This window comes from Galeopterus variegatus, unplaced genomic scaffold, assembly GCF_000696425.1.
Source record: "Galeopterus variegatus unplaced genomic scaffold, G_variegatus-3.0.2 Scaffold18, whole genome shotgun sequence".
Lineage (NCBI taxonomy): Eukaryota > Metazoa > Chordata > Mammalia > Dermoptera > Cynocephalidae > Galeopterus > Galeopterus variegatus.
In genome coordinates, this window is record NW_007726129.1 from 449791 (window position 1) to 461944 (window position 12154).

At 48.2% G+C, this 12154-nt stretch overlaps 1 protein-coding gene across 1 annotated transcript in view; it reads right to left on the reverse strand.

Moving 5' to 3' along the window:
• Positions 1-9604: 9604 nt before the first annotated feature.
• Positions 9605-12154, reverse strand: part of CDH3 (cadherin 3, type 1, P-cadherin (placental)) — a 100083-nt gene continuing 97533 nt past the window's right edge. Inside the window, exons 20-21 of the mRNA XM_008567750.1 lie at positions 11659-11805; positions 9605-10476 (exon numbers count right to left, since the gene is read on the reverse strand). Of these exons, the coding sequence (XP_008565972.1) occupies positions 10267-10476; positions 11659-11805 (357 nt within the window). The 3' untranslated portion in view covers positions 9605-10266. The remainder of the gene's footprint in view (positions 10477-11658; positions 11806-12154) is intronic.

Here is a 12154-nt window from a genome sequence, read left to right on the forward strand (position 1 = left end):
CTAAGGGCTACTATTAATCTTTTGCCCCTACAGACCACACAATGGTGAATGGCCTTGTCCATGTGGAATCTTGACTGTGTGCAAATACATATGTAGGACAGACATCAGAGGGATCATTCTAGAGCACCAATTGGGTTATGCCCTTCCCCCTGCTGAGCACACACTGCTCCTGATCTCCTCCCCAACCCCTGTAAAACTTCTTTTGTCTTTTTGTCTTTTTTCCGTGTCCGGCAACGGATCGCAACCCTCAGTGTTGCCCCCGTACCGGACCGGGGACCGGCAACGGGATTGCAAACCTCGGCGTTGCTCCCGCGCCTCGCCCAGCCAGTGAGCGGGAGCCGGTCTGTATGTGGGATCCGAACCCTCGGGCGGGAGCGCCGCCGCGCTTCCCAAGCGACGCACTATCCAGTGCGCCACCGGGCCGGCCCAACCCCTGTAAAACTTCTATACAGCCCTTTGGTCTCGGTTTGGGTGTCACCTCTTCTGGGAAGCCCTCCCTGCCTCCACACCAGGATCAGGCTGGGATCAGCTGCACTGTAGCTGCCTGGTTCCTCACTTTCCCCTCCTCAGTATGCAGTTTGGTGAGGAGGCGGAGGGCTGTTCTGTTCTTGGCTGAATTCCCAGGCACTCAGTGGGGGTTCAATAAATGTCTGTAGAATGACGGATCAGGCACCACGTTCTAGCAGTTGTTTTGCCAGTTCACTCTTCATGGAGCTAGAAAGTAGAACCCCTGGAGAGCAGCTGATTCAGGTGGGGAAACTGAGGCACAGGTGGCAGTCCATGACTCCAACCTCTCCTTTTATTGAGTACTTGCTTTGTGCTGAGCTCTGCTATAAGTGTGTTATAGGTGTTAACTTACCTGATTGCTGCAGCAGCTCTGCCAGGCATGTGCTCTCGTGATCTTTTTTTTTTTTTCCAAATTGACAAATAGTAATTGTACATATTTCTGGGATACAGTGTGATATTTTCATACCTGTATACAATGTGTAATGATCAAATCAGAGAATTAGCATACCCATCACCTCAAACATTGATCATTTCTTTGTGTTAGAAACATTCAAAATCCTCTATTTGAGGGCCGGCCCGTGGCTCACTCGGGAGAGTGCGGTGCTGATAACACCAAGGCCACGGGTTCGGATCCCATATAGGGATGGCCGGTTGGCTCACTGGCTGAGCGTGGTGCTGACAACACCAAGTCAAGGGCTAAGATCCCCTTACCAGTCATCTTTAAAAAAAAAAAAAAAATCCTCTATTTGAAAATATAGAATTATTGTTGTCATTTTTTTTTTTTTTTAAAAAGATGACCGGTAAGGGGTCATCTAACCGAGGGTTGCGATCCCGTTGCCGGTCCCGGTCCGGTACGGGCGCGACACTGAGGGTTGCGATCCGTTGCCGGTCACAAAAAAAGACAAAAAGGAAAAAAAAAAAAAAACTTAAATAAAATTTAAATGAAAAAACATTAACAATCTTACAAATGGAAAACCAGCATAATTTGCCATAACTAGAAATTAATTAACAATACAATGACAACAAAACAATGTTGTCAAATTCTAGGCCTTCTTTCTCTGGTTAAAATGGAGAATCATAAGCATGTTAAAGTTGTTAAAAAGTTACTAAGCACAAAAAGAGACTCTCTTCGATGTAAGCAGGATTGAACAAAAATTGAAAAGAAAATAACTTTCTCTGTGAGATTCAGTGCCATTGACTTTTTTATTATCATTTTAAAATTTTTTTGGCAGCTGGACAGTATGGGGATGACCTTGGTGTTGTAACACTGCATTTTAATCAACTGAGCTAACCAGCCAGCCCAAATATTTTACTTATTTATTTATTAAAAGATGACCGGTAAGGGGATCTTAACCCTTGACTTGGTGTTGTCAGCACCACGCTCAGCCAGTGAGCTAACCGGCCATCCCTATATAGGGATCCGAACCCGTGGCCTTGGTGTTATCAGCACCGCACTCTCCCGAGTGAGCCACGGGCCGGCCCAGCCCAAATATTTTAATACCTTACTCATGTTATCACCTAAAATCATGTCAGATCCCACCACTGGCACAAAGCCCACAATCTAGGAAACAATGGCTTGGTCAGAACAGAATGAATCAGATTCATATCCTATTCCTGCCACTCTCTAGTCTCAGTTTGCTTCTCTATAAAATGGAATCATTGTAACCACTCCTGGGGTTGCTGTCAGGATTAAATGAGACGTCCCATTTGATGTCCCTGGATTCTTTCGGCTCTGCTGCTCACCAGCTGGGCACGACCCTGGGTAACTTACCTCGCCTCCTGGGCCTGACTCAGCTCCGTCCTAGAGCTAGTGAAACCTGATTCATCTCCACAAAGGAAGCTGTCTTGGAAGGTTGTAAGGCACTTTTACTCAATAAATATTTATTGAGTACCTAATATGTGCCAGGCACTATTCCACAGTTTGGGGATACAGAAAAGAAAAAAGCAGATGTGAATAAGAGTCCAAAAGCACAAGCAACAAAAGAAAAAATAAACAAATGGGATGTTTCCTTTCCACAGCAAAGGAAACAATCAGCAGGGTGAAACGGCAACCTACAGAATGGAGAAAATATTTGCAAACTATACATCCAACAAAGGATTAATACCAAAAATATACAAGGAACTCAAACAACTATACAGTAAAAAAACAAATAACCCAATTAAAAACTGGGCAAGAGAGCTGAATAGACATTTTTCAAAGAAGACATTCAAATGGCCAACGGGTACTTAAAAACTGCTCAACATCACTGATCATCAGGGAAATGCAAATTAAAATCACATTGAGATTTCATCTCACCCCAGTTAGACTGGCTATAATCAAAAAGACTGAAAAAAACAAATGCTGGTGAGGATGTGGAGAGAAGGGAACTCTCTTACACTGTTGGTGAGACTATAAATTAGTACAGCCACTATGGAAAACAGTATGGAGGTTTCTCAAACAACTACAGATAGATCCACCATACTGTCCAGTAATCCCATTTTTAAATATATACACAAAGGAATGGAAATCATGTTGAAGGGATACATGCACTCCCATGTTCATCGCAGGTCTATTTACAATAGCCAAGACATGGAACCAACCTAAATATCCCTCGATGGACAACTGGATAAGAAAAATGTGGTGTATATACAGCATGGAATACTACTTAGCCATAAAAAAGAATAAAATTCTGCCACTCAGGTTAATATGGATGAGCTTGGAGAAAATTATGTTAAGTGAAATAAGCCAGCCACAGAGGGAAAAATACCGCATGTCCTCACTAACAGGTGGGAGCTAAGAAAGAAGGAAGGAAAGAAAGACCACAGTGGTGCTTTGGACTTGCAGAGGGAGAGAACAGACCCAGGGTTGCCAGGGTAGGGGGGAAGGAGGAGTGGAGGGAGGTTGGGGAGAGGTTGGATTGGGGACATGGGGAATAATTGCAATTTGTGGTAATGGGCATGGTGGTAGCATTGATCCAGTCACATCTTGGGCCCAGGTGGTGACGGTCAGCTTTGTACCCCATGAATATGTATAATCAATCAAAAAAACCACCAGACAAAAACCCCTGCCCTCACAGAGAGCTTATATGCAGAGGGGGAAGAGGCACGAGGCAGGACAAACAGCTAAAACAGATGTATAACCTGGTGAGAAGTAATAAACGCTATGAAAAAAAAAGAAGGCATGGCGGGGGAGGGTTGATGTTCTAAAGGGGGTAGTCCAGGAGGGCATCTCTGTGAGTTGACATTTGGGTGCTGCCTGAGGGAGGTGAGGGGACCCAGTGCTATCCGGGGGAACGGCACACCTGCCAGAGGGCACGGCAGATGCAAAGGCCCTAAGGAGACTTTGGTTTTGATTTGGAGTGAATCTTAGCATATTGCCCAGCACACGGTAAGTGCTTAATTCATAAAAGCTCTAATTGTAATAATTCTTGTTATTAGTTAGCATTGTCTCCCAGGAGTGCCTTGGTTGTCAGGTTCCTACAGTGACACACAGAAGCTGGCCTGCTGTGCCCTATCAGCCACTGGCCCTGGTTTACTGGAAGGCAATGAGGGCAGGAACGGTTGGAGCCAAGCCCAAGCATTCCTGACCCACCCGTCCCTCTCAGATTCCTCGCCAGGCATATCACACCCCTGCAACTTGCAGTGGCACAGGGAATGCTGGGGCAACTGAAGGGCCGGGCGGCTCCCCAGCCCACACCTAACTTGGAGAGAGTTTAATAACAATCAACAGTAATAATAATAGCAGTAACCACTTACTGAATTGCTAGCCGCATGTTGGGAATGGCACTGGGTGCTTTTCAAACATTACCTTATGGTGGCCTCCTTTGAGAGAGGTCAGGCTGGAGAGTCATCCCCGTATCTGTGACCTCTAGGGGCTGTATTCTTAACCACAGCTCTGCTCCACCAGACTAGGGGGTCCTGACAGGCCCCCTGCTCAGTCCTAGGGCCCCCAGAGAGGAATCTTGCAGCTCCTGCCTGCCAGCTCTGCAGCTGCCCACAGGCCCAGACAGGTCCTGGCCACCTCCTCTGTGACTGAGGAGAGAGTACTGGAAGAATCAGGTTTCACTAGCTCTAGGACGGAGCTGAGTCAGGACTTTTCCCTGGGCTGCTGGGACTGGGCCTTGCCCTGAATTCAGCCTCCAGCCCAGGCATGAACACCACTGCTCAGGATTGGTCACCCTGGGTCCCACTCCTTACCTGTCTGACCTCACCTCCTACCACACTCTCAATCTCTCACTCTGCTCCAGCCACATAAGCCTCTCTGCAGAACCCTGCCAGCCCACCTGCCCGCCCACCCACCAAGCATGCTGTTGCCTCAGGGCCTTTGCATTTTGTTCCTTCTACCTAGATGTGATACCTGCATACCTGCCCCTTGATGTCCTTTGCTCAGATGCCACCTTCTCAACAAGGTCTTTTCTGGCTACTAGAACTGAGTCCTCACCCAGCCCCTTCCTCCCTACACCCCATCCCAGCTCTATTTTCCTCTATAGCCTCACCTTTTACTATACCGTGTATTTTACTGATTTGTCTTATTTATGGTGTCTGACAGAAGGGCTTCTGCCCTGTGCTTTTAGAGGGCCTTCTGCCCCTCCCCATGGAGCTAAGGAGTTGTGACTACTAGAACCTGTGTCCTCTTCCCTGCCTTCTAGACCATTCCTGAGGGTAACCAGCACAGCCCAGGTGTGTACTCCAAAGCCCGAGGGGTGGTTGATGAAAGGCTGCTTTGGGAGATCAGTGGATGGAACTTGATTGCATAAGCTGGGATGTCCATACACGTGTGCACAAGGACCCTTGTGGTGCAGGATGGAGCTTGGGGTGAGTAGAGAAGGGACTGGCTGCTGCTTCTGGGCTGGGGGCCCACTCTCCCCATGCAGCCACATTTCAGCCCAGTTCTTCAGGTGTCTGAGAATCCAGATTTAAACCTGGTTTTTGCAGATCGCTATGAAGATACGCCTATCCAAAAATCTTTTAACAGTTTATGACCTTGACACATATGGCATATAGGCCCTACATATATTTTTGCCTAGAGTCCCCCCATAGGTTAGGGCTGGGATTTTTTAACTGTCTTCTGTATTTCTGTATTGTTAGCACCTAGAATACTGCCTGGCACAGAACACATGCTCAGTAAAGGAATAAATAAAATACCCTGGGGTGATACCCCACATATTTAGGGGACACCAGAAGTGGTTGGAAATGCTGTGGCTTTTCCATTTTAGGGTCACGGGCTCAAGGTCAGGTGGGGCCAACTCTGCCTTGGGGAAAGGCCTTAGTCAATGTGTGAAGAGCAGCTTCTACCCCCTGCCTGCCCCATGACCCATCTATAACTGGAGTATTTTAGCAGTAAAAAGAGCCCATACTTGGGAATCAAGGAGACCTAGACTCCAAAACTGTCTCTGCCGCTTCCTGGATTATGTGGCTGTTAACCTCTCTGATTCTCAACTTCCTTTTTAAAAAGGAAACCCCTTGGTTGTGAGGTGAGAGAGAGAGAGAATGTGTGCAATTGCCTATGTGTATGTGAAAGGCATGGCCAGCCATAGATAGCCCAGTAAATATTGACTGTAGCTGCTGCTGCAGCGCCAGACACCGCCACCACCACCTTCACCACTATCTTTATCAGAGTGTCCAAGGCAGTTCCGGTCACACAGTAGACTCCCTTCCATGGAATGTGGCAGCTGGTGTGACTGTTCGATCCTGGGGCTCCCTCCTGCTGGTCCCACCCTTGGTGGGCCAGGCTGGGAGGCTGAGCAACCTGCAGAGATGATTTGGGTGAATGGTGCCCTCTGCTGGGCATGAGTGGAAGCCTTTGGGGAAACCACAGCTGCCCAGTCCTCTGAAGATATTCCCAGCAGGCCAGGAATCTCTGGGAATTCCAGCTTCTATCCAGGTTGTGAGTGTGGAGACAAAGGAGCGATAACTGTGGCCCTGTCAGTCCCTCAACTACCACGACAGTAGTGACAGCAACAATAACACCTGTGTAGATAGAGCTCATATGCCAGGCACCCTCCTGAGCACTTTACAGATATTAACTCATTTACTCCATTTTACAGATGAGAAAAGTGAGGCACAGAGAGGTTAAGTGATTTGTTTGAGGCCTCAAGCTTGGAAGTGACGTGATGTGAACTTGTGCCTTGAACCATGCCTCCGTGGTGGGTTATTTTAGTTTGCGATCGGAAGGTAGGTTCTGCCTTTATTCTGAAGGGAGCTGGCCCCATGGAGTTCCCCGGTGAGCTGAACTGGACCCACACGGTGTGGGCTGCAAAAGGGGTTTCCCAGGATGACCACCCCACCCTTTCAATGGCAGGCTTGTCCTCAACTGACCTCAGGGTCCCTCCCTGACTGGCTGGATCTTCTACCTGAGTCCCTTTGTGGGTGGGGAAGTGGGTTAAAGAGGTCCATGCTTAGCATGTGGGGGCCTCAGCTACTCACCCACCTTCCAGGAATGAGAGAAGGCCATCCCCTCAGGCCTCACGAGGGCCTGGGCAAAGGCCACCTGGGCAGACAGGTCCTATCTGCAGCCTCTTTGGGAGGAAAAAAGGATTGTGAGGTCAGCAACAAGGGAAAAGTTATGGTGTGTGTGAGGCTTGGGTGCTGGCCACCTCTGTCCCTGCTGGAGGGGACTTAAGAAGTACCTGTTCGGAGCCTCTATTTTTTTCCATCTGTAAAACGACAGGGGTGGATTGGGGCAATTTTCAGAATGCCCTGCATTTGGGAGTTTTTAAAGAGACATATTGGGAGGATGAGGCTAAACAAACAGGTCCCTGGGCATCACCTCCAACCCCTGTGTCCAGTAAAGCTCTACTTTTACTGTTGGACTTAGGTTCTGGGACTTTGGCTTTTAAAAGTGTGGGGAAAAAAGAACACTTAAAAGAATGAGTTTGAGGGGTCCTTCCAGACCAATCAGTCATCCAAGACCGAACCCTCCTCTCAAGGCAGCTCTGATCTCAACCAGGATCATATCCACTCCACCCCCAGTAGATTGGAAGACTGGCTTTGAAGCACCTGCAAAGAGGATGGTCAGGGGTGTTTGACATTGTTAAGGGCAAAAATATTGAATTACTAATGCCTATGGATGGTGATGCGATTAAATAATAACACATCCAAACCAAATGTGTTGGAGATGATGAGGCCCTACATGCTGTTATGAAAAGGTGTGACGCAAACTGTGCACAGCGTGCAGGGGGAAAGCACTGGGAGGAGGCACACCGAACTGCTCAACCACAAAACGTGAAGGGTTGGCAAGTCAAACATTCAGGTGGTCCTCACTGGTGCAGCCGTCTGGATCAGTTGTTTTTGGTTCGCACCCACTCTGAGCGGTTAGCACTGGTGACTTACTACGGCAAATACTGACTTCTTGTTATCGGCCCTAAAGACCAGAGTCCTGAGATCCCATTTTGCAAGAGAGTGATTTAACATCCATCCCCATCAGAGCGCAGGCCCATTTTTTCTAAATCACTGAGGCTGGTGACTTGTTCCACTGTCAAGGGAATCTAGATCCATCCACAGAGGCCAGACTAGGCCAGGAAAGTCTGCTTTTCTTCCAAAAATCTCAGGGGAGGAAGGCTAGCCTGAAAAGTGGCTCTTGGGTTTTATTAGCCTCAGCTGAAGATAGCATTTCACACTTTGAGGGGAGGCGAAGATAAGGGGCAGCAGGTGTTTGCTGGCTGGGACACCTAATCCTCCCTCACTTCTTGCCAGCAAAAGCAGCAGGGCCCTGGCAAGGGGAACGAGGGGCTGCAGCTCAGCAGGGGAGGCATGGACCAAGGATGAGTGAGGTTTCTCACCCTATTTAATTCTATTTTGGCTTTCCCATCCAGAAAACCCTTGGCCTCATCCTTTAGCACGTTGGCCACAAACCAGAGCGTGCAATAGAATCACCTGGAAGGCTTGTTAAACCAGACCTTTTCACGCCGAGTTTCTGATCCAGCAGCTGCTGCTGCTGCTGGATCAGGAACTGCACTTTGCGTGCCACTGCTTTAAAGACTCAGTCACTCTTGTGGGAAGGAGACGTTTATCTTACCTTCAGCAATTCTGTCAGCTTCACTTCAGATTCTTTTCTTTTGGTCAATCGCAAAGAAAATTCTGAACTTCACTTTAAAGAAAGGCACAGATAGAACCGTTCTGTCCCTGATGCCTCTTCATCCTTATTCCTGCATTCATGTCCTGGTATTGCCAGGAATAGTCCAATTTCACTGACATCCTGGGTGAGATATCTGACTTTGTTTTGCTTGATTTTGATGACTCATGTCATTTAAAAAAAATACAATGTGGCCATTCTTTAAAAGAGGAAAATCCCTTTAGAGGGGGATTGTGAGGGCTTGTTTAAAGGAAATAAAGTAAGTGCTGTCTGGCCCTAAAGTACTGAATAAATGACAGCTCTTGCCAGCTAATACAAATAGCACTTACCATGTGCCAGATATTAATTTGTTTAATCTCCTTTAAAAACTCCCTATTTTGTAAATGGGCAAGTAGAGGTTAAGCGACTTGCTAGGATGTGGTAGAGCTGATCTTCCCCAACCCCTGCCTTTCAACACCGAGCCCACAGCACAACAGGGACCTCACCTAGGCCCTGGTGAAGTACAGCCTAAGGGCAAGGAGGTCACTGGTTCTCTCACATGGAGGAGTAGCTCCAAATTTGCAGGGAGTCTGTCCCCTGCCCTACCTCTGCACCACACCCTCTCGGGCCTACCTGGGCCTGTAAGCTAATCCTGAGCTTCCTCTATCATCGGGAGGAAGCTGGGGTGAAACCAGCAGAGTTGAGAGAGCTTACTCCTTTTGCAGAACTCTGAAAATTCTTTTTTTTTTTCCTTTTTGTCTTTTTTACTGACCGGCAACGGGATCGCAACCCTCGGCGTTGCGCGCTCAGCCAGTGAGCGGGAACCGGTCTCCACATGGGATCCGAACCCTCGGCGGGAGTGCTGCCGCGCTCCCAAACAGCGCACTCTCCAGTGCGCCACCGGGCCGGCCCAGAACTCTGAAAATTCTAAAAACCATTGAATTGTGCACTTTAAATGGGTGAATTGTATGGTATGTGAATTAGATGTCAATAAGACTTCTAGTAAAAAAAATTTCAAACCCTGTACCGGCCAGCTGCCATAAAAAAAACGTTTCACTCCCCTAGTACTTCTGGGAAAAGTTCCTTTAATAAAAAAGTTCTAATACATTTACATGATTGTCATCACCCTTCATCTACAGCACACAACAGGGAAAATAAAAAATAAAGGACAACCTAGACACGCTCAGTATAAAAACGCAGGGACTATCCAAATGGGAGGCGCCTTGGGGCCAGGAAACTGGGGAGAAACGCATGAGGGCCAGTGAGCCCACAGCTCTGGGCTGTGCTTCAGGAAGACCCATGGGGACGGATGAGGACCTGCCTCTAACTTTTTGAAAATAGCATTTAAAAAACATCATGTTGCAATAAGAGGCCTCTTCTAAGGAGAAGGGTCCATTTCAGAGAAAGTCATCATGGGGTCAGAGCCAGTCCAGTCCCAGCACGTAGGGCTATTTTACGGCAGGTTAGAGTCTTCTGGACAGTCAGCCTCCAAGGCAACCTTAACCTCAGCTGAGAGGTTTTCAGTGCTAAAGTCAACTGCCACATTCCTCCACTCTAAGAAACTTAGAACCCAACCCTTCCAATGTTAGACTTGCAGCCTCTCCCCTCCAGGTTGCTAAGGCCACTTCCTGATAAGCTCCAAAGTCCTTCGCTAAAAGGGGGGACTGAGACCCCCTGGGAGATGCTGTGGCCTGACATTCCATTCTCAGCCCTGCTGGCAGGGTGGCCTAGTTGTCCTCACCGCCCCCGTACATGTCTGCCAGCTTCTTGAAGCGGCTGCCCCACTCGTTCAGATAGTCATAATCTTGGTCCTGGTCAGAGGCGGAGGAGGTGAGGGAGCTGAGGGAGGCAGCATCGGAGCCACTGCCCTCGTAGTCAAACACGAGCAGAGAGTCGTAGGGCGGGGCTGTGGGGTCCGTGTTGGCCGCTTTCAGGTTCTGCAGTAACACAGAACAGGTGGTTAGGAGCAGCAAGGCCCTGCCACCTGCTGGCTGTGTGAGCTCAGGCAAGTTAATTCTCCTCGCTGAGCCTTGCTTCCTCACCTGTGAGGCCTGTAAGGTTTTTGAAGGCTGACATGAAATAGTGCATGCCACGTGCCTAGCCCAGGGACCAGCACACAGCAAGTGCTCAGTGCAACACAGGCAGGGTTAAGGGCAAGGACTCTGAAGTTAGACAGCCTGAGCCTGAACTCGGACTCCACACACTAGTTTTGTGACTTTGGGCGAGTCTCTTCACCACTCTCTGCCTGTTTCCTCAACTGTAAAATGGTAAGACTTCAAATAGTCTTAGAGGAATAAAAGAATATGGAAATATATGTAAAGCACTTATTAGAATAGTACCTGGCAGCAGTAGTTATTATTACCTAATAAATACTACATGCTAAGTTAGTAGTTCCCAAACTTAAATTACCTGGGGAATCTTTTAAAAATTCTGAAGCTCAGGCCACAAAAAGATCAATGAAATCCCAATCTCTGGGGGAGAATCAGAGGCATCAGTGGTTTTGAAGTTCCCCAGGTGATCCCATGTGCACGCAGGTTCAGGAAGCACTCTGCTAGTATTGTCCTGGATACTTAATCATTCAATCCTTCAAGTAACCTATAACAGAGGTTCCAAACTTTGCTCCACACTGGAATCACCTGGGTTTGAATTTTAAAAATTCAAACCCAGGTAGTCTAGCTTCAGAGTATTCTTCTAACCACTATATTTGTTGAATAAATGAATAAATTATTCTTAATCATTCTTTTTTTTTAAAAAGATGACTGGTAAGGGGATCTTAACCCTTGGCTTGGTGTTGTCAGCACCACGCTCACCTAATGAGCTAACCGGCCATCCCTATATGGGATCCGAACCCGGGGCCTTGGTGTTATCAGCACCGCACTCTCCCGAGTGAGCCACAGGCCGGCCCTTAATCATTCTTAACCACTCTCCAAGTTAGGGTTTTATGGAGGAGGAAACAGAAGCCCAGCAGTTACTCAGATATGCCAGGTCACACAGCTGGCTGTTGGTGGAGTCAGGATTTAAACCCAGAACCAAGACTCCAAGCCCACGCTTGTTCTCCTGTGCTGCTGGTGCTAGGCTTGAATAAAGGGCTGCTTTCGGCTAGCCCCACTGTGCCTCACCTCGATGATGAAGTTGCCGATTTCATCTGGGTTGGCTGGCCGAGGACGGTACATGGGTGTGGGGATGAAGGTTGGCGCCACATCATTACGGAGAACCACCTCAGGCCTGGCCTCCAGACCCCGGTGGAGTTGGGTGATGTCATAGTCCTTTAAGAAAATGAAGGCGAACATGGGAATGAGAAGGACTCTCCTCCCCACCTCCCTGCCCTTTGGATGCTCTGATCCATAGGTAGGTCTTAGATAATGTCAGAGTTCTCTGAGAGCTCTAGTTTCCATCCTCTTTCCCTTCCAAATTAAGCAGACTTGAGGTCAACTTGGCTGGGGCCAAAGAGACTACAGTAATGGGCTAGACCCCTCTCCAAAGAGGAGAGTTGGTCGTTGACCCTGCATGGTGACTGATGCTTCCTGCCAGGGTCCGGTCAATGTAGTTAACAGTTAGTTGGTTGATCCAACCATCCCTGCTGGTGGCTCTGAGGATATGTGCTTCCCAACACCC